Source organism: Enhydra lutris, unplaced genomic scaffold (assembly GCF_002288905.1).
Source record: "Enhydra lutris kenyoni isolate GAN:26980312 unplaced genomic scaffold, ASM228890v2 scaffoldscaffold26, whole genome shotgun sequence".
In the NCBI taxonomy this organism is placed as follows: domain Eukaryota; kingdom Metazoa; phylum Chordata; class Mammalia; order Carnivora; family Mustelidae; genus Enhydra; species Enhydra lutris.
The window spans coordinates 8,574,811-8,598,545 of record NW_019154110.1 but is presented as its reverse complement, the minus strand read 5'-3'; the positions used below and the strand labels follow the sequence as shown (position 1 = coordinate 8,598,545).

The window sequence follows — 23,735 nt, the reverse complement described above, 5'->3', positions numbered from 1 at the left end:
CTATGAAGGAGGGAGGAGAACCTCGTCAACAGACTCCAAACTCAGGATTTTATATCCAGTAACCCCAACTGAGGTTTTTCAGGTGCACGGTTCCCTGTTGAATCCACCGGCTCAGGCTCCACTGAGGTCTTCCTTTCTCCCATGTGGGGGGAACAGTGGACAGGGTTGGGGGGTAGAAGTTGCCCCTCACCTTCTCAGGAGCTGGTTTCAGGACAGGGCACAGGTTTCTCAAGGTCTGAAGAGGGTCTCCATTCTTGCATCTCCGAGAAGCAGCCTCAGCCTTGGAGGTAAGGGAATTCTCACATCACAGAGGACCTCCTGTGCCCCCGTGTTGGGGTGCAGAAAAGGAAACAAGTGATGGGTGCGTGAGGGGGGTGGAGGGTGGAGATGGGGAGGTCAGCCAAGTCCCTTCTGAGCAGGTGACATATGAGAAGAAGCCAGCCCTGGAGGAAACCTTTCCAGGCAGATGGAAATGCCAAGTGCAAAACTCTGGAAAATGGCTTGGCATGCCTGATAGATAGGAGGAGCTCCTGGAACGTGGCTGATTCTGGTGGGGTCCCCATTCTGCCCTCCATAATTCCATAAAGGAAGAGAGCCTTCCCCAACCCCTGGAGATTCTGATTCAGGGGGCCGGGAGGGGGGCGGAAGGAGGATGAAGCTGGTCTCCGCATGTTTAACAAGTGTTGGGTGATTGGCGTTCACCTGACCCTATCATCATACCACTCTAGCAGATGGTGACGTGGCGTTAATGACCGGAATCCCAGATTCTAACTCATTTTTATCCCATTACCAAGGCATTTATGATTTGGTCAAGGATCGTGTCAAATTGTAGTGGCATAGAAACCTGGTGCAGGAGGCCCAAACAAGGAAACAGCACAGAGAGGTTACCTGGTTTTCCAAAGGCCACCCAGCAAGTTAAATCCATCCCAAGGCTCATGTCAATTGGCAGCTGAACCCCAAGAGTCCTCTCTGTGTGGACCGACTTCTGTAGTTTTCTCCTGGAAGGAAAAAAATAAAACCACTGGAAATAAAATCTCAACGAGCCACACATTGAATGCCTGCCTTTGCTCCCTGCCCCACCCTGGTACACCCTTCGTGACAAACAATTTGCTAAGCAGTTGTATGAGGTGTGTACTTATAAATCATCCAAAAACAGGACCCACTTTGGTTTATAAGTTGATCTCTAACCTTTCTTTAGGGCAATGACAAGAAGTCAGGAGAAAAGGTATATCTAGGCCTCTCCAAGTTTGAAATAAGAATGCCATCTGTAGGGGCACTTGGGTGGCTCAGTGGGTTAAAGCCTCTGCCTTTGGCTCAGGTCATGATCTCAGGGTCCTGGGATTGAGCCCCACGTCGGGCTCTCTGCTCAGTGGGGAGCCTGCTTCCCCCACCTCTCTGCCTGCCTCTCTGCCTCCTTGTGATCTCTCTCTCTCTCTCTGTCAAATAAATAAATAAAATCTTAAAAAAAAAAAAAGAAAAAAAGAATGCCATCTGTATCTGAGAAAACAATGTATCTTTTTTTCCTTTTTTTAAATTAGGGAGTGATGGTGACAGTAGCGCATACCTAGCATGGGTTACATAGGAAATAAGCATTAGAGCCCATAGTAGATCTGAGCTTTCTGGCCCTCCTACCTGTTACCACCTGCAGGAGGCGGCACTCTGCCCTTTGTGCTCACCCTCCCTGAGTTGCAGGCCCTGGACCGACCTCAGAGTCCCCAGGGCAGGAAGAGGGTCTCCCTTGTTGCATCTCAGAAAAGCAGTATCAGTGTCAGAGAAAGTGAATTCATCCATACTTCCATTTACTCATTCATAAGTGGATACATTTACCAGAGCCAAAATCTCAGCCCATTGTTTAAGTGGGGAGTTAAATTGCCTGACTTGCAAATGAATTAATCTGGAAATTTCCTTAACGTTTAGCCATGCACTTAATATTTTGCTTTCACCAAAAAAAAAAAAAAAAAACCCAAAAAAACAAAAACAAAAAGAAAAACAAACCCCACAATTACACAAAATTAGGGCAGAGCCTGAATGTTTGGGCCAAACGGACCCAATCTAAACCCAGTCTGCACACCCCCGATATGTACCCACCTTGCCAATGGGTAAGGTGCTGAGAATCAGATCAAAGAGGAGAATGTTGAACGAGGGGAATGCCACAAAAACATTTTTAAGGATCCTGGAATACCTGATGTTTGTGTATAAGCCATACTGTTAATTGTAATTGAGTCTTATCTAATAAAAAGGGTCCTTAAGAGGAGCTGTGTGGAAGAATTTTATTTGCTATCAGGTTGAACTACTATATTTGGCAGGAAACAGGCATATATATTAGGATTCTTGGAAAGACTGTCAAGTACAGATTTCTGATAACTTAGGCTCAATTTACCTTCATGTGGGAGGGGCAGTATGGACCTTTCTTTTTTCTTTTTTTTAAAAAAGATTTTATTTATTTATTTGACAGACAGAGATCACAAGTAGGCAGAGAGGCAGGCAGAGAGAGAGGAAGAAGCAGGCTCCCCACTGAGCAGAGAGCCTGATGTGGGGCTGGATCCCAGGACCCTGAGATATGACCTGAGCTGAAGGCAGAGGCTTTAACCCACTGAGCCACCTAGGCGCCCCAGTAATGGACCTTTCAGGCGGCTCCCTGGGGCTCCCTACTTGGCCCCACAATATGTCATGTGTTGGTCACTGCAGAGCTGTCCCCTTTCTCCTCCCACACGTCAGTAACATGGGCCCATGACGTTGATGACATAATGTTAACACATAAAGACTTGTCTCTGCAGTGGGACACCCTGCAGGTATTGTCTCGAAGGAGAGAATTTTGGGGGGGGGTGAGCCCACAGAAATTCAAGGCCCAGTCACCAGCGTAAAGTTCTGGGGAGTCATTTGGTCAGATAAGACTTGAGGTGTCAGAAGCTGTGGTTGGAAGTGTTGGAGAGGATGTGGAGAAAGGGGAACCCTCTTGCACTGTTGGTGGGAAGGCAAGTTGGTACAGCCACTTTGGAACACAGTGTGGAAATTCCTCAAAAAAAAAAAAAATTAATAGAGCTACCTTATGACCCTGCAATTGCACTACTGGGTATTTACCCCAAAGATACAGATGTAGTGAAAAGAAGGGCCACCTGTACCCCAATGTTCATAGCAGCAATGGCCAAATCGCCAAACTGTGGAAAGAGCCAAGATGCCCTTCAACAGATGAATGAATATAGAAGATGTGGTCCATATATGCAATGGAATATTACGCAGCCATCAGAAAGGATGACTACCCAACTTTTGCATCATCATGGACGGGACTGGAAGAGATTATGCTGAGTGAAATAAGTCAAGTAGAGAAATGGTTTCACTTACTTGTGGACCATAAGGAATAACATGGAGGACATGGGGAGAAGGAGAGGAGAAGTGAGTTGGGGGAAGTCAGAGGGGGAACGAACCATGAGAGACTGCGGACTCTGAGAAACAAGCTGAGGGTTTTGGAGGGGAGAGGAGTGGGGAGGTTGGGTGAAACTGGTGGTGGGTATTAAGGAGGGCACGTTATTGCATGGAGCACTGGATGTGGTGCATAAACAATGAATCTTGGAACACTGAAAAAATAAAATAAAATTAAGATGTTTAAAATAAAAAGCTGTGGTTCAGAAGGTACAGGACTATCCAGCCCCTAAGAATACGAAGGAAGGGCTACCTCTTGAGCTAGACAGGTCTGGGATTCCAGAAGGGAGGGGTGGAGCCCTGGGGCAGAGAGCGCAGAAGGAGAAAATACCCCTGCATTGGGGTCCCAGCTCTGGAACACCACAGAAACCTGACAGGGTCCCCCAGAGCTTCAGCTCCTAGCAGTATGCACAGTTCTCCGCCAGGTGGAGCCTCTAAACCAAGGAACAGCAGGCCACGGTAAGTGCTCCCCTTTCCATCAGAGGATAGGCTGAGAACATGTTCTAATCACTCCCTTCTCCCAACGTTCAAACCCCCATTGTGACCAGAGGGCCATGCCTGCCTGCAGCAGAAGAGCAGCCTGTCCACCAGCCCACGGTTTCTGGAGTGGGGGTGCCGCTGGGCCCCGTAGAGTACACAGATCCTCCAGATGCCACCCTCTCATTTCTTGTAGCCATTCCTGCGGCCTATAGGAAGGGAGTGGGGGAAATTCCTGCTGGTGCCTGGACACAGGAAGGACCCACAGCAGCTGGTGGGCTGAGCTCAGGGTGGTTGGCTTGTGATGACTTGTGAGTCCCGGCCACCAGCCCTTTGCACTGACTGCCAGTGGACTATTCCAAAGGGACGAGCCCTACGGCTTGGGCAGGGGAAGCTGGAGGTAGATGACCATGAATAAGACCTCATGAGGTCAGAAAAGGTGGAACAATGTTTGGGTTCACCTGCAAGCGCCTGAGGCAACCCTGACTTCCACCTCCCAGCTCACAGTGCCCGGAAGCCCTGTGGCCATCGGGACGGTGCTGCCCTAGCCCAGGTACGAGCTTTAGCAGCTGACCTTTCAGGGATATAGCTGGTTAGATGCATAGGAAGCACGGCCACTGTAACTCCCGGGTGGACTGGCATCTTACCAAGGATACTGGATTGCCCTTGAAATACACTGACTTGGTTAATACAGTGCCCGCACATTCTGTGTGTTCTGGACAATGCCCCAGGCCCTAGCCAGAGGGGTCTAGTGCCAACTACCCGAGTTTCTAGCTGGTGAGAGTTGGGGAAATTGCTTCTACTGACTCCCTCCCTCTGCGTGAGGATTTTGAATACGCCCGGTTTGTGTGGATACTTGGCCTAACTCGAGCTTTCCCTTATCGCTCCGAAAACCAGGCTGCCACCGTCCGAGGATTAGAGAAGCTGAGTACCATGTAGGGATGCCCGTGCCAAATACCCTGTCATCGGGGGTCACATTCCAAAGGTCATAATGTGCAAGACCAGGCCCAGGAACAGGACATAGAAAGCAAGTTCCAACTCTCCTAAAACCTGCAAGCAATAGGCATAATGAAAAGAAAAAACAGAGTGCTAAAGCGGCAGACTGAATTACTAACAAGTAAAACGTTTGCCTGTGGCCAGGAGGCCTGAAGTACTGTCCCAGGCTTCCATACGTTTGAATGATCAACCAATAGGGCCTGCTCTTCCATATGCCAGAATGGGCACCCCTATGGAGACACCCAATGCCATAAGGTATGGAAGTTTCTAGAAATAGCCCCAACTGTTCCTGTGGATCAATGTGCTATGTTGCTGAAAACACCAAGCCTCACAACGCCCGGGAGAGGCATTATCTACTGGAATCTGCAATAAGACATCCCACCAGGATGGGTGAATTGCTTTGCACCCCTCAGTGAGGGGGAGCTACTCATGTCTCTGTGGGGATCCTGCGTCCCGATGCAGAGCTCACCCGTTGAGAACATTCTACCTGGACTGGAACAGGCACCATCAAGAGCGGGGACAACGTGGGGGTCTGGGTCTGGCCTATCTCCTCACACTCCCCCCTCCCCTGCTGAGTCTCCTGCCAACACGTATGGTACAGACAGCTGGGTGACGTCCCTCCAGCTGCGAACCTCTCTCTCCCCAAGGCCAAGCGCACATGTTCTGTTTTCCACCGCTACAATCATTTGGCCACTGTGTTTGTCCCCTCCACTGGCCTGGAAGACAGCACATGCAGAAACCCTTACTAAATTCACCCAGCAAGCCTTAAATGGGAACTGGCAAAACCTGTCTTTACTGAATGCTGAAATGTCTAATGGAAAAAGCTGTCCTCCAAAATAAGATGGCCTTGGACATTATTACTGCCTCGCGAGGAGGCACCTGTGCCATTATCCCAACAGAATGTTGTGTGCTCATCCCTGGTGAGCCCGCTGATGTCTCCTCTTTGTTAAAATCACACGAGGACACAAGTGAGTGTCCTGAGGGATCTGATTCCCCAAGCAAGGGGACTTCAGAAATCAGTGATTTTGATCATGGGGCTCTTCATGGGAAAAACTGGGGGATAATTGGGGGTTATTTGGGGGATAATTAATTTGTGTTTTCTCTTGCATGAGTCTATCCTGTTGCTCTTCATTGCACCTGGAGAGCTGCACCTGGAGCTTGACACCTCCATGTAGGTGAAACCCTTTACTGAGGGACTAGGTGCGTGGTGGACGAGGGGGCAGGTGAGCTTATAAGAACTGGTCACGAGGGGCGGAATGTTGCAAGGGCTGACGGAGAGGACGTGACCGAGGCTTAACAAGAACTGGTCACGAGGGGCGGAATGTTGCAAGGGCTGACGGAGAGGACGTGACCGAGGCTTAACCCCGAGCTTGACCCAGGGCAACCAGAGGTTCCTCACCCTGTTCCCTGTCCTTGGAATATACATTCCGCTTGCCTTCTCTGTGCTAGAAGGTGCCCATGGACACAGCTCTGAGGGAGCGAGGTGCTGTTGAGAGTACTGGATGGTATAAGTGACCGAATCCAGTGATGGCTTCTACGTCAACATTCAACCTGCTGGTAAGTGGGTGTGGAGAGCTGAAGGGCTTGCCGAGCCCAAGACAAGCCAGGTTAGTTAAGTTCCTTTGCTTGTAAACCCGCCGCCTACTACTCCAGAGAGGTCTGCCTCTTTCTCGATCTCTCCTCGCCCTTTCTGTCCTGGGGCCAGTCTACAAACCAATACCACCTCTCCCGGCACTGAAGCCCGAGTTATCAAGGGTAAGAAATGTGTCTTATTCCTCTTTGTTTCCCCTAAAAGCAATAGAGGGGCGGGTGCAGTTGGAGTTCAGCACACTTGTTAAAACTGGTGAGCGGCGCCTGGGTGGCTCAGTGCGTTAAGCCTCTGCCTTCAGCTCCGGTCATGATCTCAGGGTCCTGGAATCGAACCCCGCATCGGGCTCTCTGCTCAGTGCGGAGCCTGTTTCCTCCTCTCTCTCTGCCTGTCTACTTGTGATCTCTGTCAAATAAATAAATAAAACCTTAAAAAAAAAAACTGGTGAGCCGAAATTTGAGATTCATCGGGGAAGTGTTTCCATAAAGGAGGGCCTTGGGCTGGAAAATGAACAGCAGGGATGTGGCCTGGTGGAGAGGAGGAATAGGGCTGCTTTCTGTATGTGGAAGGAGGAAGTAGTACGTGATGAGCGTTTGTGTGTGTGTAATGGGGGAGTGGGATAGCAATGCTTGTCCCCTTCCTACATTTGGGAAGGAGTATTTGGATCTGCTTTCTGAGCTGTTTTCCAGGCAAGACTGCCTGAGCTCAAGGCCCAGGTCTAGCACTTATCAGCTGTGTAACCTAGTGAGAATACCTCACTTCTGTGAATCTACTTTCTTATCTGTATAATAGAGGTAAACAACCACAGCACACACCTGTCAAGATGGCTGGGAGGGTTATGTGAGATAAGACAGCCTCACACAGGTCTTGACAGAGGACAGATTCTTATTTTTGGCGCCCCTCTGCCTATCTAGGCAGCCCTACACGCAGGGCTCAGGGACCTCGGAGATGGCCCATGCGGGAGGTGGGCTAGCCTCTGCCATTTGTGCTTCCGTGCGATACTTCTGTGCTCGGAGTTCCCAGGATCAATACACTGCTAATTCAATGTCACATGTTTACTGCCCCTGAGAGCATTCTGATACTGTTCTGTTTGGATCTGGGTTGGTAAGAGGGCAGATGGGATGGAGAAATATTCTGAAGTAGATACAAACTAGGAGGGACATTCCTGAGGCTGCTTTCTTCTCAAATGCCTTCCAAGGAGTACTTAAGCTTGGCCTGCCCTGGGGACAACAGGTTGGCTGAACAAGGCACCTTCGTGTGGCTCTGTCCCAGCTTGGCTGTGTGCATTGGGTTGGCCCCTGGAACTTTCTGTTCCTTCCCACCTGATAGGATTTAGCGCCACTGATTCTATAGGTTCTGGCCATTTGATCCTTGACACCGGGCAAAATCACACCCACCTGCTAGCAGGAGCAGACTTCCAGGGGATTTTCAGAGAACGGAGGTAGGCGGCTGAAACCCCAATCCTTTGCTCCCACCTCTACCTCCAGCTGTGGTTCCATCTGGCAAATCCTGGGGCAACACACACACACACACACACACACACACACACGCACACACGCACACAACCCAGAGGAAATGCATGCAGCCAGCCCTACCTGGAACCCCAGCTGTCTTTCTTCAGATACAGAACCTTGGGACGGCAGTTCGGGGGAGGAGGGGGGTCTACTTGTTGCTCGTTCTCTGGGTCTCCAAGGGGCTCCTGGCCCTTCCATCCGAGGAGGGGTTCCTCGCTCACTCGCTGGAATGTTCCCCTCTTGCTCGGCTGGCCAGCGGCAGACGCACTGTGGTTTTAGATGGCTCCTTACCTTCCCCACGTTGCGCATCTCCCCTCTGGAGACCCCAGGCTGAGTGTGACCTGGGAGCAGAATTCGGGCCAAGGAATGCTGCCTCCACCCCCACACCTGGGCCCTAGGAGTTTATCAAGTGCCTCCCTGCCATCCACGGGGAGGGGTGTCACGTCCTCCCTCCCAGGGCCAGTTCTCCACCTTCCGCGAGCCCCCCTCCCCCCAGCTCCCTCCGAAAATGGTCAAAAAGAAACTTTCGCGAGGTCCCCGTCCCCCTTCCCACCTCCCGCCCTGCCCCCTCCCCCCACCCAGCAGCCCGGGGGAGGGGGGCGGGGGGAAGGGAGGAGGCCGACTCCCTCGGCGCCCTCTGGGTCTCGCCTTACTTCCGGGAGGCAGGGGTTGGTGGGGGGTGGAGAGGCGAGGCCGGTGGAGCCCCGCGTCCTGCCAGCCTCCGGGTCCGCGCCTCTCCCCGCGGTCGCGCGCTGCCTTCTCTCCGGGCGCTGGCCGCGGCTCGCCGGCATTTGGAATTCCGCCCGCGATAGAGGGGGGCCTGGAGGCGGCGGCGAGGAGGGCCGGCGGCCGGCGGCGAGCAGAGGAATCCGGGGTCCGGGGAGGCGAGCGGAGCAGCGGCGGCGGCGGTGGCCTGGGAGGCTCCGCGCGGCGCTCGCCCGCAGTGCATCAGCGTGGCCGCGCGACATGCCCGGGATGCTCCACGCGGGGCATTATGCACGGGTTAACAGGCTCCGGGCTGCCGAGCGACTTGTTTGAAGCATTTTCTCCCTCGCTCTCGCTTTTAATCTTGTCTCTAGTGGCGTGTGTAGGGGGGAGGACTTTATTTCCATTGGCTAAGCTCTCCCTTCCCACCCACATCTCTTCCACATCACCTTGGTGTCTCCCTAAATAAAACCAGCCCTCCTTATCGCCTGGAAAAAATCAGGAGCTAGAGTTTGAATGGGTTTATATAAACACTCACCCCTGGCGGCGTGCGGTTGGGCTCACGGCATAAACTCAAGGCACCCGGCCTGATGCGTGCCTTGCCGTGTTCTCTCCCTTGAACGTCAAGGTTTGAGCAGAGCCCGAGGACTGGGAACTCTTCCCTGGAATTGGATCAACCTGAAGCCAGTTGCGGAACTGCACAGGGTCCCCATGGACCTCAAGGAGAGCCCCAGCGAGGGCAGCCTGCAGCCCTCCAGCATCCACATCTTCGCCAACACCTCCACCCTCCACGGCATCCGCCACATCTTCGTGTATGGGCCGATGACCATCCGGCGTGTGCTCTGGGCCGTGGCCTTCGTGGGCTCCCTGGGCCTGCTGCTGGTGGAGAGCTCCGAGAGGGTGTCTTACTACCTCTCCTACCAGCACGTCACCAAGGTGGATGAGGTGGTGGCCCAGAGCCTGGTCTTTCCAGCGGTGACCCTCTGCAACCTCAATGGCTTCCGGTTCTCCAGGCTGACCACCAACGACCTGTACCACGCTGGGGAGCTCCTGGCCCTGCTCGACGTCAACCTGCAGATCCCGGACCCGCACTTGGCTGACCCGGCGGTGCTGGAGGCCCTGCGGCAGAAGGCCAACTTCAAACACTACAAACCCAAGCAGTTCAGCATGCTGGAGTTTCTGCACCGCGTGGGCCATGACCTGAAGGATATGATGCTCTACTGTAAGTTCAAGGGGCAGGAGTGCGGCCACCAGGACTTCACCACGGTGAGTACTTGGCTTTCAGCTCACTTTTGTGCTTGGTTCTCTTGAGAAGTGCCATGCTGGGCTGGGCTAGGGTGGGCCGGTTGGGGGTGTCCTCCCTGTGCTTTGGAACAGGAGGGAGAGTGTGGTGCCGGAGTTGAAGGCCAAGAGGGTAGTTGGCCGGAGTTGTTGGGACTGGTCGGAGAAGTCTGCCTGCTGGGATGGGCACGGTTGCCTGGTCAGATGTGGAAGGTGAGCAGGGGGCCTGCGGTGCGGGGATCGGTCCCCCAGATGTGCTGAGTTGGCTTCCCTCCCAACCAGAGGGAGGAGGCTGGAGCTGTCCGCTGTCCAGGGCACTTGGGATCTGAGCTGTGTGATTGGAACAGCTTGTCATTGACGAGGTGGCATTTTCTCTCTCTCTCTTTCTCTGCTCGGAAGTGGCATCAGGCACTGCATCCTGTGGGCTGGGCTGGAGCTGAAGCTGCCAGAGAAGGGGGTGTGGGGCCCCAGACAGCCTGGGTGGTTCCAGTGGCTTTGGGAGCTTGCTGGAGCAGCTCATGCTGCACAGGGGTAGAAGTCTCGGGGCTTCCTTTTCTTGTGTGGATTCCGAGCTCCGTGTGGGGAGAGGAGAGGCCGGGGGACCCCGGGTCTCCTGGTCTGCTGGCAGGTTGGAAGCAAAGAGATGTCCAGGGTGCTTGGGCCCGAGAGGAGCGTGTAAGTGGAGGCCCGTGTGTAGGAGAATGGTCAGTGTGGTGTCCGTGAGGCTGAGGCGGTTCAGGCTGGCTCGTCTGGGAGCTTCGGCTTGAAACTCAAAGGCTCGGTTTGCTGTCTGTGCAATCGCTTAACGGCGTGCTTGCGAGAGGAGTGGTGTGGGGAGGGGGCGAGCAGCTGTGGGATTGGAAAGCCTGGAGGAGGAGTGTGGAGCTGAGTAAAGACGAAAGGCAGAGGGGGATGTGGCTCACGTTCAGGGCTTCCTAGAGGGGCAGAGAACGGTTGGGAGGAGAGCTGTCGCTGCTGGGGTCCTCTGCCCAATTAGTGGGTTGCCAGGCATAACGCGGGATAAGGGGTCAGACTGCAGCTGCATACCCCTCCTTGCTTCCAGTCGAGTCTGGGGCATCGGGGGCCGTGGGACCCTCCGGAAACCCAGGGTGGCTGCTTTTCCCAGAGCTGCCTTAGGGAGAACCCGGAGCTTTGGAGTCTCAGAGCCTGGAGCTAAATGGCCATGGTAGATTCTGGATGGCAGGTGCAGCAGTTGCAAAAGAACTGGACTCTGTCCTCCGCACTTGTGTGGGCCCTCTGCCTAAGGGAGACCCACCCTACCATGCCAAGAGTACATCTACTCCCCACCTGCTCTCCGGCCCACTTCGTACCGGCCTCTCGCTCTGAGTTTCTGTTAATGCCACAAACAGGCTCTGCCTGCAGCCTCTGTGATTCCAGGTGGCTGTCTGTGATTCTGGAAAAGCCCAGAGTGCCAGGGAGGAAGGGGCATTGCCCCTTGTGTCCCATAGAGCTCTGGTTCACCTGGGGGTGCTGTTTTTACCCTCTGTTTTTAAACACCGAGGGAGAACACAACAAAAATCCTTGGTAACCTCTTTATACTAAAGAGGAAGAGGGTCTGGGCTGGAGGAAGGGACCAGCCATCCTGGAAGTCCTTCTAAATGGAGCAAACAGGACCCTGAAACATGTCATGCATACATGATGTCTCAGGTGGCTCGAGAAGGGGACAATGACGCATTCCTGGAGGCTGAGACCATCCCTGTCTCCCACCCGTGCTTTCTAGTGCCGTGGTAACGCTCGGCTTCACCACTGCATCTGCCCGCTCGAACATGCTCTCAGCTGTTCCTCTGTCTGCCTAAACACACATGGAACACATAGAGGGAAACTGCAGCCGGTAGCAGACCCTGGGCCGAGTTCCCAAGCATCCCCATAACTGCGTGTCCAACTAGTGGTTTCATCTCCATTCATGATCGAGTTCCAGTTCCAAGGCAGGGTTCTTAGACCCACGGCTGCTGTTTTGCACTTAGCGCATCGTTTAAATCATTGGAGTCCCAAGAGACCAGAGATCAGGCCTTCCAGCCTCACCTGGGCCTTTGACCTCTCCAGGCTGTCTCTCAAATAGTGAAGTTGCTTGTGGATATGGTTTATTACATAGTGACCGGCGTGTCACTCTCGGCCGTCCTCACCAAATCCAGGACGGATCTGGCCGCGTGTTCCCCCTTGGACTGATGCTCAATGTCTGACCTCCCCCAGCACTGAAAAGGGGGTGAGCCTCAGGGCTGGATCCCCAAGCTATTGGGGAAGTGTCAAAAAGGAAATCTGGAGGGGGCCCCAGGTCATGGCTGATCTTTCTCCCCTTTTGACAATGGGACGCCAGGCCGAGCCTCTATGAGAGGGGACATGGCACCAGGTTTATCCCAAGACCTTGCGGTGAGGGGTAATCCTTCCCATTCCCCCTTCGTACACCTGTCCCTTTTGGCCTGGAGTATAGTATGCTGATTCCAAGGCTTTGGCGTCCGCAAGAGGGCGGAGGACCTTGCAGGTGGTTATGGGAGAAGTCTAGTTCAGGGGCGGTCTCGCTCATTCATTCTCTCTGCTGCTCTTCCCTCTCCATTTGGTTTATTTGTGAGGCCCTGCCTGGGTTTGTCCTAGGCTGGGTGGCTTCTTGCTTAACGTGCTGTGGCTGACGTATTAGAGAAGTATGGGGGAGGGGAGGTCCCAGGTGGATCGCTTTTTCTGTTTTTCTTTCTCCATAAAGCATACCTAGGGCTATCTCCAGGGCCAAGGCTTTTGCATAAGCTTTCTTATTCCAAGTTCTTAGCTGGTGTGCAATGAAGTGCGTAATACCCTTTAATTAGTGAATGAGCCATGGTTCTAGCAGAGGGAAAGGCTGTTTGTGGAGGTTAAAAGTCCCAGGAAGCCAGGTGTGGAATGCTGACTGCCATGTAAACAGGTGTGTCCCATGCTGATGCGGGTACATCCTTAGCCCTCACGTGGGACCGTCTGAAGGCAGATAGGCACCTGTTTGCCCTTCCGGGGGAAGCCTGGTGGGAGGTCTGGATGGGATGTCTCTGGACGTGACGTTGGATGATCTAAGGTTATGATCAGGAGCCACTTCTTGGCTTGAATGGGTTTGAATCCTAGCTCCATCATTTTCTAGCTTATTCCCTAGGCTTCAACTTGGTCATGTAACATCTATTAATATGTGATTTTCTAACTCACAGGGTTATTGGGAGGAGGAACCATGGGAGACACTATAAGTGAATATCTTTTTGTACTTTGTGACAGCTGTGCGGGTGGAAGGCCAGGGTGGGGGGCCTTCTCCTTGCTAGGAGGAGGGTTATTATTGTCCATGGTTCCTGCCCTATTTGCAGCCCACCGTAGGAGTCAGGTCATGAGTCCTGCTGTGAGGATTAACCAGGGGGCTGGAGGGGGCTGCTGCTTTCTCTGTTTGGAGCCCAGGGTTAAAGCCCAGCCTTGTGGTGGTGGGATTTCTTAGAGTGGAGGTCCCAGCTGGGTTCAATAGCTAACTATTGCTGACAGGTGGCAACTCCATTGTGTGTGACTAACACATGATCATGTCACGTTGCTTCTCTGCTCCTCACACTGGGGTTCATCTGTCTCCAAGTTCAGGAATGCAAGTGACACTTCAGTTGGCACTTTTAACTCGATTTCCGTAGTTGTGTGTGTGTGTGTGTGTGCTTTAAACTTGAGATTTCTGGGTCTCCTGGGGGGTTCAATCGGTTGAGCATCTGCCTTCGGCTCGGGTCATGATCCCAGGGTCCTGGGATCGAGCCCCACATTGGGCTCCCTGCTCAGCGGGGTGTCTGCTTCTCCCTCTGCCTCTCCCCCTGGCTTGTGCTCTCTCTCTCTCAAATAAATAAAATCTTAAAAACAAAAAACAAAAAACAAAAAATTTGAGATTTCTTAGGAAAGGCATTTCTTACTGAAAGAGTGGTCTCTCCACAGTGAGATCTTGTTAGAGGCACAGCTGGAGCTTAGACACCTGTATCACATAGCGTCACAAAGATGTGGAGGTGAGGGTTTCGGAGGCTCACATGCTTGGAATTCTTGCCCAAGGCTGGCAGGTCCATGGCTAAGCTCTCCGTATTTATTACACAAGGAGCAGGTTCATGAAGACTGGGGGCTTTGGGGAGAGAGCTGCATTGGAATTCCCCCGGTATCCCCATTTGAACTGTGATCTTAGGCACCTTTCTTAACCTCAGTTTCCCCATTTTAAGAATCGAAACAGTAATACCTGTCCCTCAGGTTGTACCCTGCCAGGCAGCAGAATATGCCCAGAGCCCGGGTGTGGCCGAGGAGGCCTGGGCCTTGCTCTGCTGCGCGGCCCACGGGAGTGTTACTGAGCCTGTGCTAGATGCTAGCTCTCTTGACTCCAGGCCAGTGTTCTTCCCACTCTTCCGTACTGTGACTAACCACTAGCTCTACAGCACTGTGATGTAGAGCTTTGCTCATGGGGTTCTTCGTTCTCTGCAATGCTTAGATTCCCACTTTTCCCTGGGCTTTGGTTCCTGTGGAGTTCTGCGGCCTAAACATCCTCTCCTTCCCCACCGCCCAGCCTTCCCCTGTTGCATCTCTGTGCTACCGACCTACTCCCGGGGGGCTCGTGCTGCTCCGGCCCCTGCGAGGAGCTCCGTGACCTCCGTATGAGGTGTACAGCTTTTGTTACAGTGGGTCCCGTCACTGCACGCATGGGCGTCCCTCTGTCCACCCAAGTGCATCTGCTCTGCAGCGGTTCCAACGTCCCATCAGGGCCTTGCCATCTGAGAGCTCACCGCTCCTTTCCCATCCCCTCTAGACGGAGGGCTGTTGACAGCAGGCATCTCGGCTTCTAGGATGTGCTCTCTGCACAGTGGGTGCCGAATATGGCCTCGCCGGTGGCCAGTTGTCAATTACAAGTTGCTTTCTGTTTCCTGAACTGACCCAGAATCCTCTGTTTGTGGGCTCTTTGAGCTTACTTTTGGCTTTTCCCCCCACCCTCCACCTCCAGGCTTATTTCTCTAAATCCGACATGTCCTTTAAAATCCAGCTCTAGTATCTCTATAGGCTTTTCCAGGAAACCATTGCCAAGCCCTCACCTCCATGGCCGTAATCTGAATGAATTTCTTCCTCCTCTGTATTTGAAAGAGAATTTTGGCTCCCTCCTCCATCAGAGCACTCACTGTGCCTTTCCTAGCCTTAGACTCATAAAGTGTTTACGCTAGAAGAGCCCTCAGAGATGATTTGATTTAATACCTGAATTCTTTAACCACGGATAATTCTTATACATTGCCTATTTCTGTCCCCCTTCCCTGTAAGACATGTTGTCTTTCCTGACCTTATATTCTCAGGGCTTAGAAGTGCTTAGCACATGGTAAGCTCTCAGACTGTGTCTTCCAAGTGCGTCAAGTGGGCTTGAAGCTACTGGAAGGTGAGAGGACACTCTGGCTGATATAAAGGGAGATAACAGTTTTTCAGCCTCCTTCTCCAGCGTAGGTATCTGGGATCCCACCTGCACCGTGATGACACGTCTTATTATTGTCATTATTTTAATAATATGCTTTCAGATGACAGAAACAGTCCAAGCTCATGGCTGAACACTTGGGCAGTGTGGGGAAAGAATAGAGAAGAAAGAAAAAAATTGCCTATGGTAGCATCGCAGATGCAATTATAGGCATTATTTGGGGCTTGGGAGTATCTCCATTGGGTCACACAATGTATGCACGTTTGTGTGTCTACGTGCCTGGGACCACACCTTTTGTGCATCAAGTGTCCTGTCTGGCATGTGGCACACGCCCAATCAGCGTCAGCTTGCTTTCTTCTTCTTGGTAACCTGGGGTCGTGTTCAGGGCGTTAGAGATTCCCTCCAAGGTCCACTTAGAGTCAAAGCATAATCCAAAGCTAGGTCTGATCAATACCCCTCTTGTGGGCTCTGTTTTGTCCTTTCTGCCAAAGCACTGGGGATAATTTGTAAGAGCCAGTGGTAAGCACCCCTCTTAATTTAGCCTCCTTGGATTTTAGGGTCATAACTGAGTACCCGTTACCCTCCTCTGATGCACTTGACAGTCCAGCTGTGCGTTGACCAGAAGCCACCTCGGTCCCCCTGTTTGTTGTCTGTTTGCAAGGATGAACCACAGATGTGTTCATGGATACCAAATGAGCTCTCCTGACCCCACTTCTGGATGAGGTCCAACCTTATGACTATGCAGAGCCATGAGGACCATGGGCTGTGAAGACCATGAGATTCTGTACAGACCATTCCTGTCTGCCTCAGTATACGGGTGTAGACCCCAGCTCTCTCCATCCCCTATGACATCTCTGGGCTCTAGGACAAGTGGTCTACATTGCACTTTTAATCCTTAAGGGGCTTGGAAGTTTTGTAAACATTTTGCCATGTTGTCAGAAAGGCAGCCACTGCTAGGCTGAGCGAGCAAGCAGTGTTTCTTGGTGCCACTTCTGGTTTGTAGGAGATTAGTCGTGTCTCCCTGGAAGCACTGAATTCTCTGACATGTTGGATGGATAGGGTGGTGACTGGGAGCTGACTGTTACAATGACCCACATCATCTATGTGCAGAGAAGAGCTAACACTACACACAGGCCACAGAGTCAGGGCCTTGTTGCACGTGGGGTGAGTGTATATATCTGTGCCTCTGTCCCGGGAGTCCTTAGCCTCCAGAACAGCTGATGGAAGAAGGCCACCTGAGGGCTTTTTGAATTGGTAACAGGACCCTTTCCCCTTCTGTGGTGGTTCCCTCTTCCTTCCTACAGAAAGTCCTTCCCTTAATGAAGAGAGGAGTTTTAGAAATTTTTCTCTAAAGCGAATCCTAGTTTGCTACTGATTTCTATAGTAAGGGCTGAAATGGGATCCCATTAAAAAAAAAAAAAAATCCCCCAAAGGCCGAATATGGCAGCTTCTAGCCCTAAATTTGCAGTTCATATTTCAAAGTACCAAGGATCCCATTCTCTCCATCAGACCAAAAATATATCACCTAGGTCAGGAGATATCTGAAAGTATGCTGTGTGTTTTCTCTTTTTGGTCTGAGGGTTTCTGTTTGATGGAAATGTGTTGAAATAGCAAAACGTTCTGCTGAGCCATTTGACCCACAATCTATTATAACCTGGAACTAATGGCCTGCATCATCATCGCTGCAAGTGAAATTTCATTTATCCCATGTCTCCCGTGTAGCGGACTTAAAACTAGTCCATACAGATGGGCCTTAGTGGTTACTGGGTAGCAGATGCCCCCAGAAATACATGGTCATTATTTGATAAATCTGAAGCTTGGGATAGAAGCTTGTTTATCAGATTAGGCTTTAGTTGGGGACCGCAGTCCCCAGAGTGTCAGCCTTTGGATGCTAAAGCATCTTTCTATCTCCCAGGGCTTATTTTCTCATGACTCAGGTATGCTCTGTATTGATTACCTCAGTGATCATGGAAATTTATACTCCAGAATGCAAGCCCGAGACACGGGAGAAATGTATTCACCTGGATTTATTGACTTTTGTTGGTTGAGTTGTACAACATGGGGCAAGGTAATTAGCCTCTGGGGGCCTCAGTTTCCTCATCTGTAAAATGAGGGGGTTGAACTGCGTGATTCCAAAGGATTTGCCCTCCTGTAGAACTCTACCGCAATAAAGTATAACCAACATTTACTTTTCTGATCCCACATCTGTTCCCTAAAACTACAACTTTTAACTTCTATTTGGGGGAGGGAACTAATGTTCTTTTGTAACCAGATCTACTTACCCATTTATTTGTTTGTTCTATTTAGAGAGATCTGTGCAGTGGGAGCAGAGACATTCTGATATGCCGAGTGGCTGTAGTGGGGTACAGGGAGGTGTAGCACCCTGCTTTCAAGATCCTATCCGTGAGCCACTACGTGTATCGGACTGACTGGACATTTCCATCACTAGCCTCGTGCTTGTGAGTGGGGATGCACATATAAATTAGCGAGGACATCTTTGGAAGATGCTGCCCAGACCCCCTCTAGGGGTGCAGGGTGCTAGGGGTGCAGTTCCTGACCGTGCATATCTGTACCAATGGCACCACCACTCCTGGAAATAGCTGGGAAGTTATTCACCTCCCACCGCCTGGGGCTGGCCAGTGGCCAGCGGCTCACTGACCCAGGGGTCCAAATTGCCAGCCATCTTGCCTCGAGATGGAACAAACTTCCAGAGCACTTTACACTCCAGAGTTTCCTATGGGATCAGGCCGAGCAAGAATTCTCCTGTGCTTTCAACATCTTGGCTTACCTTTTCTCTCTTACCCGTATCCTACAGGCCTCACTCCCTGAGGTCTTTACCTCGATAAACCACCTGGATGAGAAACCCCATCTCAGGCCTTGTTAGGGAATACAGCCTGTATGGTGATGAGTTTTACCTTTTCCATCTGTTTGGTAACCTGGAGAACCACCTAGGCATATAGATCTGTGTCTGGCTTAGAAAGAAGGAAATAGCTGTTTCAAAAGTCTTTGAAGCCCTGAACTTTCTAGATCTGTGTCCTCAACGGGGGGCCTATAACAATTTCCAGGAGTGATTTTCCTTTTTTTTTTTTTTTTTTTTTTTTTTAATCAAATGAGCATCTGAGCGTCTTTCTAATTAGGATTCACACCTCTGGGCGCAGCCGATTTGTTCCTCTTTGGAGCTTCTCGTCCAAGGAAACCCTTCCTGAAGTTGCCCATAACCTCTGAGCTGAGCTATCCCTATTCACCCAGCTGCTGCCTACCCCAAGCCACTCATATTCTAGCTCACACCTTCAGCAACATCTGAATTCTCCTCTTTTCTGCTCTGAAAACTTCCCTTTCAGCGCCCCTCCCCCAGCCAGCCTTCACTGCCATTTCTTCCTGGATGTGCATCAGTCTCACTTTGAACCACAAGGTAGAGACTTTCATGTCGGCCGTGGTTTGGGCCCATCTCTAAAGCAGGAGGTGGGGAGCAGTGTTTGGCTGATCAGGGGTGATGGTCTTCATAGGTCACCGAAACCATGAGTGATGAGTGTTGGAAAACATAGAGACTTGTTAGACTGCAAAGGAAAGTGGGTGACCCAAGGCAGGGCCGTTGCCTTCTTCAAACCCTTGCAAGGCAGTCTTGGGGAGGAGGAGTGAAGCTTTCTCTCTGCAAAGCTGGAGGGCAGAGCTAGCCCCAGTGCGGGAGAGGGGAGGAAGTTCAGAGAGGTGGCTACTGGTTGATTGGAAGTAACTCTCCTGGGAGTTTCAAGGACCCCATGCCCCTTCAACAGCTCTGGGCCAGGCCATGCAATTGCTTATTACCAGCGCTGTAGGGGTAGATCAATGTCAGGTGAAGAGTTGGATTTACTAGCCCCTAAAGTTTTTTCCAATGCTGAGCATTCTCGATTTATTTCCTTCCTGAACAGATAGATACTTGAAGTCAGAGGTGAGGGTCCTTGGCATTTGACATTGGAAAGAATTGATCATAGACGCAAGCCAGCTTGTCCAGCCTGCAGATCCACCCCATTTCCCAACCCTGGGTAGGGCGGAAGCCGAGTGTTTCAGAAGCCAGGACGAGAAGGGCGCTGTGGGCCCATCCCTGCACACAAGAGAGCAGGTGTTCAGTTCAGGCAGGAAGTGTGTGGGTGCCTGTAGCCAGGCTTGGGGTGGCTGTTCGAAGACCTGGCCTCCCGAATCGAGTATGCATGCCTGCCTTGAAGTTCCCAGAGGAATTTGTCATAAGTTCTGGGCTCTAGATCCAGTCCTAGAGAGCAAATTCTGGATGTGGTTTAGTCTGGCCTGGTTCTGGGGACTGGGATGTATATGGGTTATACCAATGACCAGAAGTGACTCTGGGGTAGGTGGGGGTAGAGATAGACTGAGCTACAGGGAAGGAGGCTAATCTGGCCCAGAGAATGTCCTGTTCTGGAACATCAGGGGATACTGGCAAGGGCTGGAAAGACGAAGGGGCTTTGGCACCTGAGATAATTACATAGGAGATGAACTTTGTGGTGTGATCATGGGATTTAGGGCCCCATAGGTGTATGTTCCAGGTTTGTGGGACCGTGATTTTTTTGATTAATAAGAAACCTATATTTGGTCTTCATTCCTGGCTCCTGGTACAAGAGCTTTAAAAACCCTTGGAATTTCCTGAGGAATTGGAGCGAGAGGAGCATCTTTGGTTATTCCTAATAAGGGCCTTTCAGCCATACCTGATTTTCTGCTGATGAAGTGATTGCTTTACGATGAAGGCTGGTTGCCAGAGGAACCAACCATCTGACCAGACAGAGGGCTGGGGATTGAGTCAGTCATTAACGACCAATGACTTATTCCAGGGTGCCTGTGTTATGAATCGCCACAGAAACCTCTACATGAAGGGACCCGGAGTGCTTCTGGGTTGGTGAACACGTGGAGGTAGGTATGAGGGTAGGCATGGATGCTCTGTGCCCCTCCCCCATATCTTCGACACAACCTGAGTTATCCTATAAATAAAACAGTACCAATAAATACACTTTTCCTGAGTTCTCTATGTCCCTCTAGCAAATTGTTGAACGTGAGACGGGGGTTGTGGGAATCTCTGATGTACAGCTAGCAGGTCAGAAGCATGGGTGGCCTGGATTCCTCAGTGGCACCTGATGTGGGGGTGCATTCTTGTGGGACCAAGCCCGTAGCCTGTGGGGTCTGCACGTGTTCTGGGTAGTTAGCATCAGAATCACTTGGCATGAGGAGAACAGCCCACACATTTGGTGTCAGAAGTGAAGGGTTCTGGGAGTCAAAAACAGCTCAGTAGAAACCTTGGGAAAATTATTTATCCTCTCCAGGCCTCAGTTTCGCCATCTGTTAAATAATAATAACCCTGGCACTTGCCTCCTAGGATTGTTGGCAGCCATGGAAGGAAATGCTAGAAGTGAAACTTCTAGCAACGGGCCAGATGTAGAGGGACAACTGTTTTGTCGCTACTGTTATTTTTGTTAGGGCTAACATGAGCCAGTGATAAAACCCAGGGAGGGAGATTCCAAGAGCAGAAAGATTTTTGGGGAAGTCCATACTGCCATCAGCAAGTCTCAGGACTATGGGGAATGAGGGTGCCGTGAAGCCCTGCACTCAGCTCCTGCTCTTGCTTGGGAGGACGAGCCACTGGAGACCCTAAGACTGTGTCCCAACTGGAATTCCTCCTGTTTGGTCATCCCTGTGTAGTTGACAAAACCTGTAAATTACTAACATTTTCGGAGCCCAGAATATATCCCAGGCGCTGTTCTGGGTCAAGCATTTCATTTGGTCTTCACAATTGCCTTGGGAATGATGGAATATGGGTAACCCTTTTTCCCATGGAAAAAATGGGGCTCAGGAAAGTTAAATGACAGGGCTAATGTCACTTAGCTAGGAATTGGTGGAACTGGGATTTGAACCAGGAACTCTGGTTCCAGATCCGGGATGCTTTTGTTACAAAATGCTTATTTGAGCCTCCAGATAACTCATAGTGGAAAAGGTAATGATGTGTCTGTTTCCCAGTTGAATACAAATGAGGCTCAGAGAGCTCTGGTGACTGGCACAAGGTCACTCAGCAAGATGGTGGCCCTCTTGGGGATTAGAGTCCTGCCTTTTGATTTCCTGGGGCTGTCTTCTGTAAGGACCTCAAACTTATTTGTATAGGACTGAGCTGGGTGAAAGGCCATTCGTCGGTAAGTCTTCAGCTCCAAAGAATTGGGGTTTAGGCCTAAGCTCCCTCAATTTACCTGTGTCCTCTCCTGGGTACCAGGAACCTGGCAGCTACCAGACCTGCAGCCAAGCAGGAAGACTGCCCAGCCTTAGTTCAGCGGGCCAGGCAGAGGGGCCGAGCAAGCCCACAGCACCCTCTTCAGGAGGGTTCAGATGCTGCAGAAAAAGTCCCTTCTTGCCAGGGTGACACTTGGATCTCTCCAAGTTGCCAAATGTGGAGCTCAGGGCTCTGTGCATTTGATTCTGCCTAGCCTGCCCTTTTTGCCTCTGCCTCCACATTTTATTTATTTACTTATTTTTTTTTAAAAGATTTTATTTATTTATTTGACAGACAGAGATCACAAGCAGGCAGAGAGACAGGCAGAGACAGAGGAGGACAGGAAGCAGGCTCCCTGCGGAGCAGAGAGCCCGAAGCGGGGCTCAATCCCAGGACCCTGAGATCATGACCTGAGCCGAAGGCAGAGGCTCCCACCCAGGCGCCTTACTTATTTATTTTAAAAAATTTTTTAATTTGAGAGAGAGTGAGCTAAGGAGAGAGAGAATGAGTGGGGGGAGGAGGGGTAGAGAGAGAGGGAAAAGGAGACTCCCTGCTGAGAAGGGACTCCCCCTCCTTCCCCCCACCCCCATGCGGGCCTCAATGCCGGGACCCTGGGATCATGACCTGAGCCAAAGGCAGTCGCTTGACTGACTGAGCCACCCTGGTGCTCCTGCGTCCACATTTTAAGTCAGACTCTGGGTGGCAGAAAGGATGACCTTGGGAGAAGCAGATGTGTTTAAGGAAGCAGGTGGCTAGAACTTGGTAGAGAGAATTCCCACTTCTGCCTCTGAACCGGTGACTTGCACCTGAAGGTCCAGTCCAGGTGCGCCCTGATGGGTGAATGGGCAGGTGACATAAGAGTGCAGTTGTTAGGAGCTGGGCTCCAGAGTGAGACTGTCTCGATTCAGATTCTATAATCAGATGTTAGTTGGGTAAGTAAGTACTCAGTTTGGTTTGGGGAGAACTGAAGAATTTGTGATGCATGTCCCCATAGACCTCAACCTCTCTGAGTTTCTGTTCCCCCCTTTCTTTCCTGCCATTTCCACCCACACGGCAAACTTTTGACTTCTCCTCCAGGACTCTAGTCTTCCATTTCCTCCTTTCTGTGGTGTAAACTGAGGCTTTCCGGTGGGAATCTCTAGAGCGCCATCTTGTGTTTTCTCTTCCCCCGTGGAGGTGGCAGTCGGGACCTCTCTCCAGAGTGGGAGTGGTTGCGATGGGGCTCTCACATGTCCCCCAGGATGATGTAGGGATTCCAGGTTCCCGCCTTCTCCCTGGGGTCCTGAGAGGGGCTTGTCCCTCTGTTCACGGAGCACGAGGAGGCAGTGATGAGAGAACAGAATCCCCATGAACTGGGAGTAACCATGTCTTCTAAAGTTTGGGCCAAGGCTTCTTCTGCTTTCCTGGAATGATTTCTTAGCAGAACACCTTCTGTCCCCTGGGCCTGTTAGCTATTTCAGGGACATTTTAAGTGGCTATTAACAAATGTTGAATTATGGCTGCAGACCTCTGGGAGCTCAAGTGACATTCACATGAATCATAAGTGAGCTCTGTACAGTCGAGGCTGCCACAATGGACTGGGATTAAACAAACAGGAGCCATTGTTCTCTCCAAAGCAATGAGGCAAGAACATGGCTCCTTGGAGCCTGGGATCGCAGGCAGTGTTCCCCTTAGGAGCTGTCCAGGACACAAGGCTCATTGCTGCAGGGCGGACAGATGCTCTGTGGTTTGCAGAGAGGCGTACTTGAGCCCAATATCTGGAGGTATTTACAGACCATGGGCATGTCCCAGGATAGGCCAGCCAGTCTCTGGGGCTATGAGCTGCCCAGAACATTGATTCGACAAATATCTTCTGAGTGCTTCCTATATTCTGGGCTAAGCTCTAGAGAAATGGAAATTAGTAAGGCCCAACCAGGAATTCAAGATGATCAGTCTAGTGGGGAAGCTGAGCGGTAAAGAGATTCCTTGAGCCTGAACAGCCAGAGTTTGCAGAGTCCAGAGGCAATACTGGGGAGGCTCCACAAATCTTCCAAAAACAGATGATATGTATATATATATATTTTTTTAAATTTCAAACATGTTGCAAGACAAGTT

General features: G+C 51.3%; 1 protein-coding gene across 1 annotated transcript in view; it reads left to right on the top strand.

Annotated features, from left to right (window-relative positions):
- The first annotated feature begins 9,411 nt into the window (after positions 1–9,411).
- Positions 9,412–23,735, top strand: part of LOC111151502 (acid sensing ion channel subunit 2) — a 1,010,285-nt gene continuing 995,961 nt past the window's right edge. Inside the window, exon 1 of the mRNA XM_022509526.1 lies at positions 9,412–9,966. Coding sequence (XP_022365234.1) covers positions 9,412–9,966 — 555 coding nt within the window. The remainder of the gene's footprint in view (positions 9,967–23,735) is intronic.